At 42.0% G+C, this 19496-nt stretch overlaps 1 protein-coding gene and 1 long non-coding RNA gene across 6 annotated transcripts in view; one reads left to right on the top strand and one right to left on the bottom strand.

Moving 5' to 3' along the window:
• Nucleotides 1–11414, bottom strand: part of LOC121044124 (uncharacterized) — a 33577-nt gene extending 22163 nt beyond the window's left edge. For both annotated transcript variants that reach the window (XR_005797143.1, XR_005797142.1), the window contains exons 1-2: nucleotides 11307–11414; nucleotides 3897–4135 (exon numbers count right to left, since the gene is read on the bottom strand). This is a non-coding gene — a long non-coding RNA (uncharacterized LOC121044124). The remainder of the gene's footprint in view (nucleotides 1–3896; nucleotides 4136–11306) is intronic.
• NBAS (NBAS subunit of NRZ tethering complex) overlaps nucleotides 1–19496 on the top strand; it is a 366039-nt gene that overhangs the window by 327914 nt on the left and 18629 nt on the right. For all 4 annotated transcript variants that reach the window (XM_040496113.1, XM_040496112.1, XM_040496111.1 and 1 more), the window contains 2 exons: nucleotides 964–1159; nucleotides 15869–16008. In XM_040496113.1, the coding sequence (XP_040352047.1) occupies nucleotides 964–1159; nucleotides 15869–16008 (336 nt within the window). The remainder of the gene's footprint in view (nucleotides 1–963; nucleotides 1160–15868; nucleotides 16009–19496) is intronic.

The raw sequence follows: 19496 nt of genomic DNA, 5'->3' as shown, positions 1-19496 counted from the left end.
TTAGAGTGGGAGAGAGCCAAAGCATAAGAGACTGTTGAGAGCTGAGAGCAAACTGAGGGTTGATGGGGGGTGGGAGGGAGGAGAGGGTGGGTGATGGGTATTGAGGAGGGCACCTTTTGGGATGAGCACTGGGTGTTGTATGGAAACCAATTTGACAATAAATTTCATATATAAATAAAAAAATAATCATTCCACAATATACATATATCAAATCATTATATTATTCACCTTAAACTTATATGATGTTATGTCAGTTATCTCTGCAAATGGAAAAAAAATTTTAATAAAATGGAATATTTATAATAATGATTTTGCATAGGTATTGTCAGCTAGTTTAGATAAACTAGTTTACCTAAAATTACTTAGAATGATGCCTGCCTCTGTTAGTAACATTAATAGAAATACATACTTATTAAGCTTTTCATAAGAAATAGAGTAGCTAAGAACATGGTTATTTTTTATCTGCTTTATGTAACTCAGTATGATACTGTAAAATATGTAAAAACTACATTCATTTTACATAGTTTTTAAATACCTAATATGGTTTCTTTAAGCCATTTAGAACCTAAATTTCTCGGGGCACCTGGGTGGCTCAGTCAGGTAAGCGTCCAACTTTGGCTCAGTTCATGATCTCACGGCTTGTGGGTTCGAGCCCCGCGTCGGTCTCTGTGCTGACAGCCCAGAGCTTGGAGCCTGCTTTGGATTCTGTGTCTCCCTCTCTCTGCCCCTCCCCTGCTCACACTCAGTCTCTGTCTCTGTCTCTGTCTCTGTCTCTCTCTCTCAAAAATAAACATTAAAAAAAATTAAAAAAAGAAAAAAAGAACCTCAATTTCTCTTCTCAATAGGAAAAAGGCAAGCTCACCCAACAAACAAGTCTTTGGCTCAATCACTATATTGGGTTACTGGAATTTTTTTTAAAGAAGGTTTAGGAGTTTCTGCCTAACCCTTGGTTTTGCCCTTCAGGGAAGACCTGGTTTCCTCTGAGGACCTGCTGGTGTGGCTGCGGCCTTTCTGTGCTGACGACACCTGGCCCGTGAGGCCCCGCATTCAGGTGCTGCAGATTTTGGGACAGTCATTTAACCTGACTGAGGAAGATGGCAAGCTCCTTGTGTTCTTTCGAACGGAAGCCATTCTCAAAGCTGCTTGGCCCCAGAGACAGGTAAGGGAGCGTCCGACTGGTTTTTGCATGCTTTCCCTATTAAAAATAATTGGAGGTTATTTCTCGATTACTTTAAACCACCCTCCAGTGAATAATCAGCTTGGTAATGCAGACTTTCTACTGTGTTCCTCAGTCCAGCTGTTTAGTAGTTAAATACGTTTGGATGGGATTGGATTGGATTGGATTGGATTGGATTGGATTGGATTGAATTGGTTTGGATTTTTCCATGTGTTTGAACGTGCATAGGTGCTGGAGTGATGTCTCATTCACTTCACATGTGTGTGGCATTTTTCTCTTCAGAGGATATAGTCAGGATTCTTGACAGTATCCGTTAATTATCGCAACTCTCCCTGTCCCTGGAGAAATGCGGATCTAAATGGAAATTCAGTGTGCAGTTTAGCTAATTCACTTTTTTCATACTCTACCCAGGCAGGCAGGTGCCCTCCTCTCTCTTCTGTCCCTATATCGACAACATAGGCACACACAAGATCTTAGTTTCTCCACTCATCCTTCAAGACTCACTTGGTCTGCCATCTCTCTGGAACCTTCCCTGACCACTTCAAACTTAATTAAACTTTGAATTCCACACATTTGAGCTTTAGCTATATAATAATAATTATTATTATTATTATATATAATTATATATATTTTGATTATAAATATATAATTATGTGTATAATTATTATATAATAATTATAATTATAATATAATAATTATTATTGTTGTTACTATTATTGTCTTGTCTCCCCACTACTGTGGAAAATTCAGAAGCCCTGGAGGATATATTGTCTTTTGAATTCCCCTAAGTATGCTGGGCACACATTTGGAGCTCAAATACTTGTTGATTGAGTAAATGAGAATACTGATTCCTAAATCAAAGAAATACGGTAGCCATTGAAGTTTGGCTCAAACTCTAAATTGATGCAGCCTAAAGACATAGGATGTAAGGATCAGTAATCTCAGTCAAGTGCGTCAGCCTGCAGACCATATGCCAAAAAAATAAGGCTTCCCACATAATCTACTCTGCAAGGGACTTTCCTGGAAGTCTGACTGCAACTCAATGTACCTTCTAATTTTAAAGCTTCGCTTTCTAATTAATGTTTATGTCCTTATTACTACATCGAAAGAACAATGAATTTTTCTTTTAAAAAATGCATCAGATATTAAGAATATCTTGAGACTCATCTCAGAACTTCACAATTATTATTTTAAGTATTCTTATTTTCCTACATGAGAGAAATGGGTAATTACTCTTATGTATTCTTTAGAAATAGAGAATTTGAGATTCAGAAGAGATGGGTTATCAGGTATTCTCTTAATCTTGCCAAATTCCTGAAATGGGTTGTATTAAAAGTCACTGGTATCTGAATAATACTCTTTCTGAAGCCCCATGACCTTACCAACATACTTAGTCTCAACATGTTGCCTTGCATTACATGAAGGGATCACTAACAGTCTTTCTAAAGAGTGGTCTATGAACACAGATGCAATAGGCTACAAAATATATTCCAGGTCTCCGGCACAGTAGACGTTAGAAGTATGCTTGTTTTTAGTGACAGGAAGGTTCATGTAGCATCTCTTGAGTTAAAAATTAGGTCATATTATTTTTGCCACGTGGAATCTTGGATTCTGACTCATTCTGAAACAAATGAACGCCCCTACTGTTAGGTACTTTTCCGACAGAACCTCCATTTTTCAAGTGCTCAACCTTGCTCAGTTTCGTCTTCGCTGTTGGCTGAAGCCTGGCAGAACGATGAGGCCGGTTTCTCCGGTTGGAGCCTCACTTCGAGTTATGTCAGATCAATATACCAAAAATACTACCAAACAACGTGGAGGCCAGGGAAAGGGAAAACATCTATCTTACCTGTCATGTTGAAACAGTAGAACACACACTTTCATATTTGGGCCAAAATGCTTCAGAAATAGTAGGAGTATAACCATGATTTCTTCTTTTAAGCTTTTCTTAACTTTGCAGTTACCCAGAGAACAAGGTATAAAAGGTATACCATCTTTTATATGATTTCAGTGATTTCTGGATATTTCTGAGATTTTAATTTCTTTATAGCAAAACTTTTTCCAAATACAGGATTTAAGGGAGCTCAGCCTTTTGTTAAGATTCCTTTTCCGTGTACTTTTCTAAATTGACCTGACCATTTCACTGAGCGCAGTCTGGTTTCTGTCCTTTGCACGGTGTGTACGAACAGTCTCATTTCACCACTGTTTGCTCTGGTGGCGAAAACTTTTTCAGGCCCTTAGAAAACCTCTCTCCCAACACCCCTGACTCCAGTAAAACTCGTCCCGTGCCTCCTTACCCCTTTTCGGTTCTCCCCCTCTTACTTTGTCCTCATACAAGAGCAATTTCCCTGTTCTTTGAAGCTATTGAGCTGAGCTTCTTTAAAGTATTTGGTAGTGGAAATAACAAAACTCCCATAGTTTAATTATGTCATTCATCTATATGCTTCCAAAATAAACCAAATCGGTGAGTATCTCCTCCTCCTATAAAAATTAAGTATTCTGTGTCAGTCTGGCATTGCTGTGTGAAATCTGTTTTGGAGGGCAAGCGTATTTGGCCAGGGCACTCTGTTTATTATTGTAAATAACTGCTACATGGAAAGCGAATGTGGAAAAATTGTGGCTTCACAGTGGGAATGGCCGCAACTTGTAGAGTGTTACAGAATTACGCTCCTAGTTCAAATCTGAAGCCGTCTCCATTATTGTTTTTAAAAAACTGTTTTACGTTTCACTCGAACAGTAGAAAGATCAGGGTGCTGGTGCACAAATCCTTCAGAAGCCTATTATCTTGGCCACCCTCCCACCTCCATTGCTTCATCATCTTGGAAAAGATTCCTAAACCGTGAGCCTTGCCTTCTTGGTGTGCAAAATGGAACCTTGAGCTGGAGGAGGCAGAGGATGGTTTGCTCACTCTTCTTTCTTCCACACACATTAGAGTCTTCTTCATCTCCATATCCCAAACACCTAGAAGACCCCAAAATGTTGATTACACAGGCTCTCGTTTTCTCCACTCCCTACCCCTTTCTCTGCTCTCAAAGGTAATATTAAGGGTAGAGGCAGATTCTTACAGAGCAAAGATAAGAATAGATAATGATATTGCAACGTTCAATTACCAGAAAATGGAGGACTGCTACCTTCGCTGTGGCTGGTAATCCTCTTAGGCAGACTTTGCATACATCAAAGAGGGACTTAATATTTAATTATCCTCGAGGTGCCCAAAGTAGTGGCCCTACAAATCAATGTGTTGCCGGGAAACCAGCCAGCTCCTGCAAAATTAAACGCAGAGTCTGTGGAGCCTGCTACCTCCCTGGTTCTCAGAGAGACAGCAATTCCTAGTTTTCTAATGATTAGTTAACAGAATTAAAAATTCAGAGGCCCTCATTTTTCAACAGCTTGAGAGGCCTCCTTTTCCATTCCAGAAGAGTACCCCAGCATGGAGTACAGGAGAGAAGGAAGGGGGAAGACTTGAGGGGGAAGGGAGGAATGTATTGTATTAATTCCCTTGGAATAATTTATCTGAGTTTTTCAGGTTTTGTAATTTTCTGGTTAACTGGTGCATGAAAAATATGGGTCAAAATACTGATGTTTCCTTAAAAGATTCCATACCCCTTCACCTTATTGTTTTTTCTGTTTTTGTATAAAAAGGGACATGTGGCTTAGAGTTTCACCTTTTAAAATTTCGATCTGTCTGCATTTGTGGCTGTAAGTGATCACTAGAAAAATTAGTTTAAGGAAACTCCTAATCTTATTGCAAATTCATGCATTTTGCCTACTTTGAAACATGCAAGGACATATTAACTCCTCTGGTCAAAGGCCAGTTTGGCTTCGTTTTGCCAAAACATTAACAAAATACACACTTCTTTTTTTTTTTTTTTTTTTTAATTTTTTTTTTTCAACTTTTTTTTAATTTATTTTTGGGACAGAGAGAGACAGAGCATGAACGGGGGAGGGGCAGAGAGAGAGGGAGACACAGAATCCGAAACAGGCTCCAGGCTCTGAGCCATCAGCCCAGAGCCTGACGCGGGGCTCGAACTCACGGTCCGCGAGATCGTGACCTGGCTGAAGTCGGACGCTTAACCGACTGCGCCACCCAGGCGCCCCAAAATACACACTTCTTTATCAGACCAAGACCAGTGGAACAGCTTCAGGATGCAAAGCTAGATTTAGTTTCTTACAAAGAATTTACTGTCACCTTAAATGTCTTCAAAGCTAAGACTCCCTGCCCTAAATGGTTTGCTTAATCAAGTATAGGATAAGATTTGATGTTAAAAATATATGTGCCTGTGTGCCCACACACATATAATATATCCCACACATGTGAATTACCCGTACATGTAATATAGCTTTGCTAGCCATGGAAACCGATTCCTGGAACCAGAGGAGACTTTCAGCAGCATGCCAATTCCAAAGTCACATTTTATAGAAAAGGACATGCTGTCCAGAAACAAGAAGTTACTTCCTCTGATTTTAGCTTAAATGTCACCATTTCTAAAATACTGCATCCTAAATCAGGCCCCAGTCACGATCAATTTCACAACCTCTGAGTTTTCTTCTGATCACCAGTATCTGCTCACTTCTCCCTGCCTGTCCTTCTGTCTGTCATTCTATTATATGATGTCTTTCTTCTTCCATTAGAATATAAATAACATGAGAACATGGATCTTAAGGACACTCAGTAAATATCTCCTGAATAAATGAATATTCAATTTTTATTTTATTTTTTTTTAATTTTTTTTTTAACGTTTGTTTATTTTTTTGGGATAGAGAGAGACAGAGCATGAACGGGGGAGGGGCAGAGAGAGAGGGAGACACAGAATCGGAAACAGGCTCCAGGCTCTGAGCCATCAGCCCAGAGCCCGATGCAGGGCTTGAACTCCCGGACCGCGAGATCGTGACCTGGCTGAAGTCGGACGCTTAACCGACTGCGCCACCCAGGCGCCCCTCAATTTTTAAAAACTTATCTAAGGTCGCCTTTAAAATGGCAAGGCCAGGACCCCTGAGCTTCAATCTGCTGTTCTTGCCGTGAATGATGAAGGCTCAGACCATGCTGCTTCCCGCTTGTGTACAAGCAAAATGATTTCCTTGGAATAATGGAAAGGTTTCCTTACAGAGTGGCCTGGTGCTTTTAGACTGATACTGTTTTGTATTAATTTGCTGTACTTTGCTCCCAGTGATTTCTGACCAGCCGGCTGCTTCTCGTATGGAAGCAAATGATTCACAAGCATGTTTGTCTGGACAGAAGCAAGAGATCTGAAATGTTCTAATAGAGCTTGATGTGCCTTTTCAGGTTGAGAGAGCGTCAGTGTTACTGGGTTCTGCAACTATTTGGACACCTCAGAAGGCCTCTCTTGATGACTTAGGGCTCCTTTCCTTTAAAGATATTCCTTCTTGTCATGGGCATCGTCGAGGGAAGAAGATGGGACTGAGGAATGTGTATTAAGTGCACATTACTGCGTGTACTCTTTAGAACAGCTTGCAAAGTCGTTACCAGTCTCTGTTTGAGATGAGGTCACGTAACCTATTAAGGTCACCCAGCTTGTGAACGATCGTACTGGAGTTTGAACCTGGTTCTGTCTGATGTCAATGCCTGTCTTCTTGGCCCTTTACTGCACTTCTTCCCATCTGCCAGGGAAAGATCCTCAGCTCTAACGTCTGGGTAGCATTGCACCATGTCACGCGTGTTCTGTTCATCTTGTCTTTCTGCTTGTGACTGCCTGGGTTGAGTGTGACTAGGCAAGGGGAATGAGGAGCTTGATTCAGAAAACAGAAAGCACTGCTTCATCTAGTAGCATTTTTCCCTGGCTCAGTACAGAGCACTGCGTATGTTCTTTGCTGCTCAATTAAAACATGCTGAAAAATGCCATGCCTAGTAACCGTGGTCTGTGAAATATTCACCGAAGATTCTTCTGGCATGGTTTACGCACCATTCCCTGTATACTCTGGGGATAGACAAGAGACCAGACAGTTAGCAGTAAAGCGTTTGGGCGCTTCACACAAAACTGCATTCAGATCCCAGTTTTACCACTCACTCGCTCTGTGGCCTTGGAGAAGTTACTAAACCTCTCACAACCTCAGTTTCCTCGTCTGTAAAACGGACATAATGCGTGGATGTGTGAAGACTAAATGGCATGGTATGTGTGTGTCTCTAACTCCGGTCCAGGTAAATGTACGCCGTTCGTGTGGGGATCCCAATCCAGCGGAGCACGTAGATACATGCACAAAGAAGTCCGTACCCCGAAGGCTCTAACGCTGCTGTTAAGAGTCTGCACAGTGCATAGGGTTCAGGGCAGGGCATGCAGTCGTCCTGCCTGGAGGCAGTGGGAAGAGACTGCTCTGAGGAGGTGATTCGCGAACTCAGTTCAGCGCAGCAGAGCCCCCAGTGTCCTGTGCACATTTTACCGTGGTGGTGCGGAGACCGCGTGGGAGAGAGAGAGAGACGTGAGAAGCAGCGTGATCAGAGATGCGTTTTTAGGAGAGACCCTCTGAGCTCTTCACGAACAACAGACTGGAGGGTGCCAGGCAGGGGACAAAAGCAGGGGTCAGGTTGCCCAAACTTGGCCCTGAACTTGGTACCAGCTGTGAAGATAGAGGAGGGTAAAGAGAGCTGAAGGAGTTAATCCCAGGGGCCCGGTGACTGCTTAGACGTGGGGGGACAAGAAACACATTTAGTGCCCCTCTGAGGTTTGCTTAAGTTGCTAAAGACAGAGCAGCATGAGGAAAGAGCAGAGGACAAACTAGTTTTGTGGAGAAAGACACTGGAGGTCAGGGCTGTGTTTTCACTCAAAAGGACGCTTTTGGGGGGCGGGGGGCGGTGTGGTCAGATGGGGAGGCCCTGCTTCTCCCCTTCACTAGGCAGACCTTCTTCAGAGCCTTGTACGTTTCCTGGGTCACAGCAACCTCTTCCTGGGACGCACACTCGGGTTTAGCAACCGCTCCTGGGTGGGACTGCCTCCTCCACCCCCGGGGCACTTCCCCCAGGGCCAGGTCAGCAGGGGAGCCTCTTGGGCTCTGTCCCTAGAGGGGGAATCCCATCCAGAGCCTCCTGCCCAGAGGTGCAAGAACCTTCTTCGCCACACGGGTGGTGCTCCCGACGTCGTGCATAGCAGTGCTGTCCCTTCCTTCCTTGTCGGGCTTAGAGAGAAAGGTTGGAGGACGAAGGGGAGGAGAGGCAGGAAACATCCCAGCGTTTGCATCTTGCAGGGTGGTGAGGATATGAGGTAGCTGGGGACGACTTCTCTCGTTTGTTTCTTTTAACTTTTAGTTTTGAAATAATTTCAGATTTACCCCCAAAATTTCATAAATCGTAGAGGCAGTGGAACAGCTCATCAGCCCACATGGAAGGTAGGACTGTGGTGATTGATGTTAGTACATTGAGAATAATCCTTTACGTGACGCTAATTATTTTCTGTTCACATAGTATGGTTATGTGCGTTAATACTGATTTCATATTCACACATATCTGAAGATCAAACAAGCCACGTTGTCCGTGCCTGTGGGAAGATGCAGATTTCAGGAGGGGCGCCTCAGTTTACGACAGTCATGTTCACTGTCCGCGGCCACAGAGGAATTTCAAGTTAAAGCTGTTTTCATCTGAGAATAGGTGACTCGGTCCACTTTTTCAAGGACAGTGACTCAATGTCTGATAAGGAGGCTGTAGCTACTTGACAAATTGACTTACAGCAAGGGCTAAAGTCACCTAATTCAGTGAAGACAGAAGCATCGCTTTCAGAGACAAAAGGGAAAGAGATATCTTTATGTTTGACTCACATGTGAATTTTGCCTTTAAAATCCAGTAATGTTCAGTTCGAGGTGTCTGTATGGAATCATCGCGAACTATAGGGTGCCTGTGAAATATTGGACATTTTCACCACCACCCCCCACCCCCCGCTCACTCAGAGAGACAGAGGCATATTATTACTTTCTCTCTTGAGGGGAAAAAAGGATAAAATCAAACAAAACATAGAAGAAAAACTTGTGAGAAATTGCTAATTATTTTCACTCATCTCTAGAAAGCATGCTATAAAGCCATTGCAAATCCTATATTGTACAAATAAATGAGATTCTAAAAAGGGATGAAAGTTAACCCATGATTCTGTTATCCCAAAACAGCCACATTTCTTTGTGTCCTTCTCCTGTCCCATCTAATCTGTTGACCCAATTCTTATTAGAAGAAATCACAGCCCATATTTTTATATGGAGCTGTAATATAAATCATACCTGTCATTTATTATGTGCCTACCATGGGCCAGTCTTTCTGCAGCCTATTTTATTCACACTCTCTTATTTAATAACCAGAACTATCATGCACTATGTTACCTTCATCTTACAGAAGAGGCACTTAAGGTCAGAAAGGTCCAGCAACACCTCCAAAGTATGGCGTCTTTCCATGTTACTTTGACTTTATCAGCACTATTTTGAAAGCCGCGTGTTTCACCAAATTGTCCTTTATCATTATTTTACAGTCTCCTTGGTGAGGTGTGAGGAAGCATTTGCTAGCCACCTCCAGTTGGTTTTCCCTCTATGTTAAAATATGTTCTATGGCCATTTCATCTTGTAGCTGTTTAGATACTGTATTGCTTGCTCACCCTTGCCTGAAGTGTATTTAGGATCTGGGAATACATATTTGAATAGGAACTGTGCTACCCTCTGGAAAAGAGAGAATCTGTTTCCTAGGTCTGCATTCATGTTCACGCGACACCTTGTGTCCACGTATTTTGGAGAATTTAAATTCCTGTGGTATTAATGTTGATCTCATGTTCCCATGACTTCTGCAGGTTCTGAGACCCATTGCTTTCTCTTTTACTGACGCAAAACAATACTTCCCTCTTTTGTTTTTCCAGATAATTTGTCAGATATATGACACAGTGATTTTCTTCAATTTAAGATTGTTTAATTTTTGCAGCCATTAATGAGGAGCGTTACTAGTTGTGATAGAAAAATATATTGGGCCAAAACCCATGTCCTTTCTATTTGAAGAAGTTTCGTTAGCCAGTCTTTAAGATGAAGGCTGTTTGTGACAGATTCTTTTAGTTTTCCTTCCCTGAGAATAATTTCATTTCCCCTTTTTTTCCTAAAGGATAGTTTTACTGTATATAGAATTTGTAATTGACAGTTCTTTTAATACTTGAGAAATATCGGGCCAGTTCTTTCTGGCCTCTGTGGCTTCACATAAGCAATACACTGTTATTAAAATTGCTTTTCTCTCTATAGGTACTGTATTCTCTCTCTGGCCACTTTCAAGATTTTTTTTTTTTTTTTTTGTCTTTAATTTTTAAGAGTTTAATTATGATGTGTCCGGGCATGGATTTCTTTGGACTCACTAACCCCTGTTTGGGGTTAGCTCATCTTGAATCTGTAGGTTAATGTCTTCCACCAGATTTGGGATGTTTTTAAATGTTACTTCATAAAATACTCTTTAAACTCCACGTTCTTTCTCCCTTCCTTCTGGAACTCTGACAAGAAATGACCTCACCTGGCCTGTCTTGTATTTTTCGATCAGGAGTCAGGAAATACTGAGTCTGAGTATCCTTCGGTTGGGTGAGGGGATGCCAGACCCTGGACCTGTGTTGTTTCTCCAGTCCTCGGGTCCCAACTAGTTAACTTTCTTTTTACCACCTTTAAAAGTTCTTTTGTTTTCTCTCATTATTTCCAAAGTTTATAGTTGTGCTTAAGAGAGGAGTAGGGAAAAATGGGTCAAAGCCATTTTGTTCAGGCTGGAAGTCCTTTGCATATGTGTATATTTCTTTATACAAAAATTCATTTTGTTTTGGTTACCTGAATTTATGTTTAAAATCTTATAGGATATGATAAACAAGATAAGCTTATGTTATCTTGGTAAATTTAGATCAATTTAGATATTTTAATAGATAGACACAAATCCTAGGTTAGTACTTGTAAATCAAAGTACAGTAAAACCTTGGTTTTGCAAGCATAATTTGTTCCAGAAGCATTCTTGTAATCCAAAGTACTTGTATATCAAAGCAAATTCTCCCACAAGAAATAATGGAAACTCAGATGATTCGTTCCACAACCCAAAAATACTCATATGAAAATGACTACAATACTGTAATACAATACAAAATAATAAAGAAAATACAAAATATAAAGAAAAATAAACAAATGAACCTGCACTTACCTTTGAAAGCCTTCGTGGCTGGTATGAGGGAGACGAGAGAAGAGGGTTATTGTGTAGCACGACTTTCACTATCACTAATGGAATCACTGCTATCTATCGCTCAGTGGAATCTTTTCCTTTTAGTGCAACTTGAACAAGGAACCTAGCCAATGACACTTGCTTTTGCCTCCTTTTGAAGATTGGGCAGAAATGTGACATTGCATTGATGATCACCCACAGTCCCACAGCGAGAGAGGCAGGGGGAGAGGGAGAAACATTGGCTCAGTTGGTGATCATATGACATTTGTTGTCATACACTACTCATATTGCAAGACATTGCTCGTTTATCAAGTTAAAATTTATTAGAAAGGTTTGTTTGTCATGCAGAACACTCACAGAACAAGTTACTCATAATCTAAGGTTTTACTGTGTGTACTGATTATCTGGCAAGGCATATTCTTTCTCATGTTAAAAAAACATGCACTCGAGTCCATTTTCAGGCCCATTTTCTTCTCTCATGTAAGGTGAAGCTTTTGCAGCTACAGTGGTAGATAATTTAAAACTGCTTTTTTTAAATTTATTTAAAATTTATTTTTTTTAATGTTTATTTTTGAGAGACAGAGCACAAGTCAGGGAGAGGCAGAGAGAGAGGGAGACACAATCTGAAGCAGGCTGTAGGCTTCCAGCTTGTCAGCACAGAGCCCAAAGCGGGACTCGAATTCACAAGCCATGAGATCATGACCTGAGCTAAAGTCAGATGCTTAACCAACTGAGCCACACAGGTGCCTCAATCTTTTTTTGTTTGTTTGTTTAAATGTTTGTTTATTTATTTATTTTGAGAGAGACAGAAAGAGAGTGTGATCAGGAGAAGGGCAGAGAGAGAGAGAGAGAGGGAGAGAGAGAATCCCAAGCAGGTTCCCTGCTATTAGCACAGAGCCCGACATGGGGCTCCATCCCATGAACCGTGAGGTCATGACATGAGGCAAAATCAAGAGTCAGGTGCTCAACTGACTGAGCCACCCAGGTGCCCCTAAAACTGCTTTCTTAAGAGCTGAGCAGCTTAAAAATTGAAACCCTTCATGATGTGAGGGAGTATACAAATGTGCCTACACAAAATGGATAATTGTGTAAGTTTCTATGTTTTTCACATTTGTATTTTAAACATGAGGTCAATGCTCTGAAAATTAAGTTGCTAATAATTGAAATGTTAATGAACTTTCAGAAGAAAATGTTTCCTGACAAAGGCACACTTTTATAAAGTCTGTGTATACAAGAAAAAGGTGTTATACAAAGAAACTCATTACCAAACATGTGTTAAAAATGGAAACTATTATTTAACACTAAAGAAAAACAAACATATGAAGGTTTAATTTATAGTTTTTTTATTTTTATTTATTTATTAATTGTTAATGTCTATTTATTTTTGAGAGGGGGGAGGGGCAGAGAGAGAGGGAGACACAGAAACTGAAGCAGGCTTCAGGCTCTGAGCTGTCAGCACAGAGCCTGACATGGGGCTTGAACTCATGAACCACGAGATCATGACCTGAGCCAAATAACTGACTGAGCCACCCAGGCACCCCTAATTTATAGTTTTTTAAAAATCTTTCTCTCCTTTTAGATACACTACACTTCCTAAAAATTTACAGGCTGTTACAGTTTCTGAAAATAAATCTAAATGATCTTGGGACACCTGGGTGGCTCAATCGGTTAAGCGTCTGCCTCTTGATTTCAACTCAGGTCATGATCTCATGTTTCAGGAGATGAAGCCCTGCATCAGGCTCTGCACTGACAACATAGATCCTGCTTGGGATTCTCTCTCTCTCTCTTTTTCTCTCCTTCTCTCTCAAAAAATATTTTAAAAAATCTAAGTGATCTTGGAAGCAAGAATCACTTTTTCCTAATCTCTTCCTTTTCGTGGTGTCCTCAGGAAACCTATGTAGACTCTGCCTTTCATGTCAAGGAGCAACTACTTGTTATTCATCATACAGTCGTTAATTATGGAAACTGGAGGACTGACACCAGAGGCATCATTCAGTTGTTTTTAACTATTTTTAAAATGCAAAACCCATGGGTTGCCTGGGTGGCTCAGTCGGTTAAGCATCCGACTTTGGCCCAGGTCATTATCTCATGGTTCATGAGTTCAGTCCCCACGTGGGGCTCTGTGCTGACAGCGTGGAGCCTGGTTGGGATTCTGTCTCTCCCTCTCTCTTTGCCCCTCCCCCGCTCGCTTGCACATGTGTGCGCGCGCGCTCTCTCAAAAATAAACATTTTTAAAAACCCACAAAACCTTTCCTACAAATAAGCTATAAAAGCTTGGATTGTAACTCCGACAAGAGCTGCCATTTACCTGCCCTTTTCCCTCCCGCAGACCTTCAGGCACCTCCTCAGATCTTCTGAAACTTCAGGGCTTCTTGGAGTACATTTTTGAAATGAGGAAAATAGGACCCAAAGAGAGGGACTGCACTGAAATCACACAACTAGCCACAGGGCATTGTTGGTGGAGACATCATGTCCATACGCGGGCCTCCTTTGAGTCATGTTTAGTGATTCCCTTCTCACTGGCATCTTCGTTTTAAGCCTCATGTCTGTCTCCAGTAAAAAAAAAAAAAAAAAAAGAGAGAGAGAAGAGCCAAAACTTTACGGCAACTCATGAATATTTAGTATCACCATTCTGTGCTAAAATATTTTATAAATGATGGATTGTCTTCATTTATTCATTTGTATACGCATTAGTTCATACACTCAATAGTATTCTGCATCTGCTGTCTGTCAGGCATTATTTTAAGGAGTAGGGATAAACCAGTGAACAAATAAGTGAAAGTCTCTGTTTTCAAGGAGCTTCCATTCTTATAGAGGAAGAAAGGCAATCAACCAATACATATGAAACATGTCCCATCCTTGTAAGTGCAAAACAAGGTGAGGGAGACAGATGGTGTGGGGGAATATGCTACTTAAGGTGGACAGTTACACAGCACGTTCCCTGATGAGGTGACATTTGAGGAATTTGAAGGAAATAAGCGAATGCACCATACAGACATCCGCAGAGAGAATGTGGCAGGCAGAGAAAACAAGATCAAAGTTCCCGAGGGGAGGTGCACATGGTGGATGCGGACGATCTGAGAGACCCTGAGCCTGGAGAGGAGTTGAAGGTGGGAGGTCAGGTGAAAAACAGGTGGATTTCTTCAGTTTGGAATTTTTTTAAACATTTCTGTATAAATAGGTGAGAAAATGTTGCCTAACTCCCAATTAGACCCCCTATTTAAATATTTCAGGGCTTGTCTAGCTTATTGAGTCCTCTAATTCCAGAACATTCTGATATGATCATAATTACCTACTGGCTCTGCCACTTGCTCGCCTTGTTATTGGGACAGATAAACCTGTTTCTGCATCTATAAAGGGGGGCTAATAACACCTGTGCTGTTCTCCACCCAAAACAGTTATAAGGGTGAACTCTTCCTGGGTCATGAAATGATTTCCCAAACTGTAAAATGCTTTTGGGTTATTAGTCCATGGAAGAAGGACGTGGAGCTTTCAAGCAGGTTTTGATCTGCCAGGTCACCATGTGAGCAGGACTTCCCCTATAATTACTGAACATTTCATAGTACATGTCAGCTTTTGTGAGAATGCAGACTATATGCTGTGACTTTTCAGGTGGCTACTTGGGACCAGAGCCAGAATGACCATTAAATTAAATGCTTTGGAAATATGTATTTGTACAGAAAATTTAACAAATGTGTAGGTAACCATCCATTCTTTTATCCTTTCAAGGCCTCTATCATCATCTGTATCTAATGTACTCGAATGCGGGGCATCTGTGTTAAGAGAGGCTAGGGAACAGGCAAACCAGCTTTTGGCTTACTTTTATATTTAAAACTGCTTTCTAACTTAACATAGCAAACATTTTCATCCACAGAGGTGTTGGAGATGTGATTCATTTCAGGACTGCCTCAGTGTAAATAAAGGAAATATTCAGTTATGCGATGAGAGGAAAAATTAGTGTTTTTTACTGATCAGGACTTCTTCTGCATCAGAAATGGAGATTCAAATAAAAGATATTTTGCTTTATTTTGATGTGTAACAAAAATCATAACAAATACAATTTAGTCAAGTCTAGAGAAATTTTCTACACAACATGAAGACTCAGCAATAAAAAAATGCTAAAATGAAAAGTAGAAGTACATGGAGGATAATTTAAACTAAAAAAATTGGCTAATGTTAAGTTAGACGAATTATTATAGTTTCATATAAAATAATTCTGTATTTTAACTTAACGTATATTAGGAAATCACTAAGCCAGCTCTCTGGAAATCTACTTGTTTAAATTTATTTTCGTAAGGAACGTTCAGAACTTTCCTGTGATTTGTTCTAACGTTTTAAGCTGGGTAAAGGAGAGAGCTTTTGAAGGTTTTATTTGCGGGTGGTGGGGCGGTAGGGAGGAGGTGAGGGTGGTGGTGTTGAATCTTACGTCCCAACACATTGTAAAAGTTTTCGAGAATGTTTCCTCAAAGTCATCAAATACGAATTCTTCTGTAAACCAGTGAAGTAGCCTTTGCCACCAGTGTCAAGTGTGTATTTCCACACAGGTGGACATAGCTGACATCGAGAATGAAGAAAACCGCTATTCTCTCTTCGTGGAGCTCCTGGAATGTAGCCACCAGGAGGTTGAATTTCAGCACTTGGTTTTGCTCCTGCAAGCTTGGCCTCCTATGAAACACGACCACATGTGAGTGTTAACATGAAGTTAAATTTCCTTGGTCTGTTCTTTACTTTTAAAAATCCAGGGGCGCCTGGGTGGCTCAGTCAGTTAAGCGGCCGACTTCGGCTCAGGTCATGATCTCATGGTCAGTGAGTTCAAGCCCCGCCTCGGGTTCTGTGCTGACAGCTCAGAGCCTGGAGCCGGTTTCAGATTCTGAGTCTCCCTCTCTCTGACCCTCCCCCGTTCATGCTCTGTCTCTCTCTGTCTCAAAAATAAATAAACTTTAAAAAAAAAAAATTTAAAAATCCAGTACCTTCAGGGGAGCCTGGGTGGCTCAGTCAGTTAAGCGGCCACCTTAAGCTCAGGTCATGATCTCACGGTTCATGAGTTTGAGTCCCGCATCAGGCTCTGTGCTGACAGCTCGGAGCCTGGAGCCGGCTTCGGATTCTGTGTCTCCCTCTCTCTCTGTTCCTTCCCCACTCACACTCCGTCTCTTTCTCTTGAAAATAAATAAAGAGTAAAAAAAAAAATTTTAATTCAGTACCTTCAAAAGAGCCAGTGAGAAGAAATATATAAAATCAGCATCAACCTTTGGAGAAAATTAAAATTGTTGGTTGTTTTTTTTTTTTTGGAAATATTGCTGTTTCTTTCCGTTTCTCCTTGCCCCTACAGCCGAATATTTTATTCAAAAATATCAGTGCTTTATAATAACATCTGATTTATAACGTCAGCAAAATAATTCCGTTCCAGTATTTTCACCGGGAAATGTTCTGAGTCTCTTTCAACACAGCTTGCAGTGCCGACTTGAGAATCCGAATGGAATCAATTGATAGTTCCCATTTAGTGAGGACACACAGTGTTACGTGCGTTTTACGCTTAGTCTTAATTCATTCATGGAGAGTGACATGGAGAGTGACATCATCCAATTTTCTAAAGAGGGAGTGGGAATTCAGAAGTCTAAGAACTTTCGGCCCCACGTGGTCAGTAAGTGGACGAGGCAGAGGTCTCACTTGACAACCGGCCGCCCTCACAGCCCATGTTTCCTGCACGTCGTGCTGAGCTCGCAGCTGCCACTCAGGGCCGCACGCGGTAGTCACGCAGTCCCCGTGCTGTCAGCCAAGGATGCCCGCGGAAGACGCAGCCAGCTGTCTTCTGGGCACATGCGCCATCTGTGACGAACTGCTGCTCCTCGTTGGCAAAAAGCAGGCGCGCCCACCCGTGCCTCTGCTCCACAGGCCCGCCTGCCCCACGACTCAGCTGCCCGCCCCCCGCCCCCCCGCCCTGGGCCCAGCAACCGGCTCTGCCCGGGCCAGCGCGCACCTCTGTGCCCCCAGGAGCTAAGGGAGGTTTTCCCTGAAGAGTCATTCTTCCGTGTGCAGTTTGTGAAGGACTGCTACCAAACAGCCGGCAAAGGCCCTCTCACTTAACCCCAGGGTGAGCCTGTTGGAATTCCTGAAGCCAACCAAGGAGAGCAGTGTTTTTGTTTTGTGTCCGAACGAGTGTTTTCAGAAAGGGGGAAGACCGTTTCTTTTGATCTCTACTGTTTGTGGCATGGATGACATGCGGATGTGTAGCTTTTAAGATTCGGGTCTCACCTTCCCTATTTGAGGCCCTGCAGTACAGCTTCTCACACCCAAGCCTTCAGTTTCCCACGTGACCGTGTATCGGAGCAGCGTTTCCATTGGGTCCCAGCTGTCATGGCGGGGCTGCCCCAGAGCCCATGGGTTCTCATTGGGAGCAGGGTCCCCCGCTGGGCCTGCTGAGCCCGCCTCTCTGGAAGGTTCCCAAGCAGCTCTCATGTGACGATGGTGTGCGGTTCACTCACTAATTAGATTGTCAGTAACGCTTTGCTTTTTAAGAAAGTGATCAGGGTTGCGTTGCGGATTCCTTCACACCCTCCAAACGGATGTCTCAGTCTAAAGAGAGTTTTTCAAAATCGGAAAACGATACTGTCTAGTAGATGAGCTTACTGTGGTTTTACAGTTTCTTGTGACGTTTAGAACAGTGACCATTTCTAAACACTGGCTTACCCACACGAAGTGAACTCAGCTTAATCGCTTAAGGCATGTATTGCATTTTAAACATTTAATGCATTAGCAGGTTTTTAAAACCTAAGTTTTTAAAGGTATATTCTTTTGTGGCCAGAATGAAGTGAAATCACTAAATTGCTAACCTGTGTTCTAAAAACCTCCTTTACGAAATCATTAGAATCGAAACAATGCACTACCAGTCTGCCTAACCCCTCTGACCAGCTGTGTCTCCATCCGAGCGGGTACCTGAGGATAAGTCAAATAAAGTGGTCTCTTGTGGCTTTTTTCCTTTCCTGAATTTGTGTTTCACCACAAGACACTGTATGATGGGACACCTTATCAATAGGTTCTTTAAAGTACTTTTGAGTCCCTTTTCTGTTCCCAGATAATCAAATGTGTGACCTCACTTCCAAAATCACCACCCCCCACCCCCCCGTTAAGGAAAGAGGAGAGAAAAATCAGGAAAGGCAGGAGGAAGGGAAGGATAGTGTGACAATGACGGAATGTTGCCAGTTAACACAATAAAGGTAAAAACTGAGAAATCTGCCTGATCCACGTGATTGCTAATTTACTGGAACCAACTTTGTTTTTTTAGTTTTATTCCCCTGTGGGAAAATGCATGGGAAGAATAATAGATTCGTACTTATGGGACATGTATAATTCTCATCCAGTGTATCAAAGCTGGCTGGTGCAAAGTACATCTTGATAATTGTCGTCAAAGCCACATGGCCCATCGGGGCCCACTGTTTGGGCAGGCCAGTGTTCCTACTGCAGTGAGGCGGCCTGGTAGGGAAAACCCAGAAAGGTGGAATTCAGACTTTGAAACCGGAAAGCAGAGGGTGGGTCCTTGCATGTAAGAAGACTCCTCAGTCTACCAGACACTCTCAGAGCTTTGTACCTTGCATAAGCAGGACTCTTTGTCCTCACACATTGTTCGTTTGAGCTGAGACACAAAGGCTTTGCCAGAGGCTAGTGAGTCCCTTTGTCATTGTTACACCTGACATTTTTCTTAGGGGGCGAGGGATAAGGCCCTTTCAAGGGAAGAACCATCCTTAGGTGTTCAGTGTCTAGACTCTAGAGCCATTCTAATGAGACAACAGAATCTTCATAAATAGGAAAATTATTTTAATGTATCTAAGTAAAATTGGTACCCTGTTCCTGAGGCCATGGGATGAATGTGCCTTTACCTTGTCTGTTGAACTGTAAATCGTGATGTTGGTATGAAACATGAGGTCCTGACATCCAGAGGAAGGAAACAGAGCAAACTTTTGGATGCTTTTATGTTTCAGAAATAAGAAAGCTGTATGAAGTGTGATGTCTCTACCTCTTATGTGTTGCTTCCTCGGTCTGTGCTCACAGGCTGACCTCTGCTGCGCCCTTGTGTCCTTCAGCCCCGCCCTGACCCCTGAGTCTGTCATAATCCTATGATAAACAAAAGCCATTATTTAGGTAGTAGATAGTGAAATGTGCCTGCAATTAAGAGCG

This window comes from Herpailurus yagouaroundi, unplaced genomic scaffold (genome assembly GCF_014898765.1).
Source record: "Herpailurus yagouaroundi ecotype Mexico unplaced genomic scaffold, PumYag 188, whole genome shotgun sequence".
Lineage (NCBI taxonomy): Eukaryota > Metazoa > Chordata > Mammalia > Carnivora > Felidae > Herpailurus > Herpailurus yagouaroundi.
The sequence above is the reverse complement of the archived record's forward strand: the minus strand, read 5'-3'. Positions and strand labels throughout refer to the sequence as shown.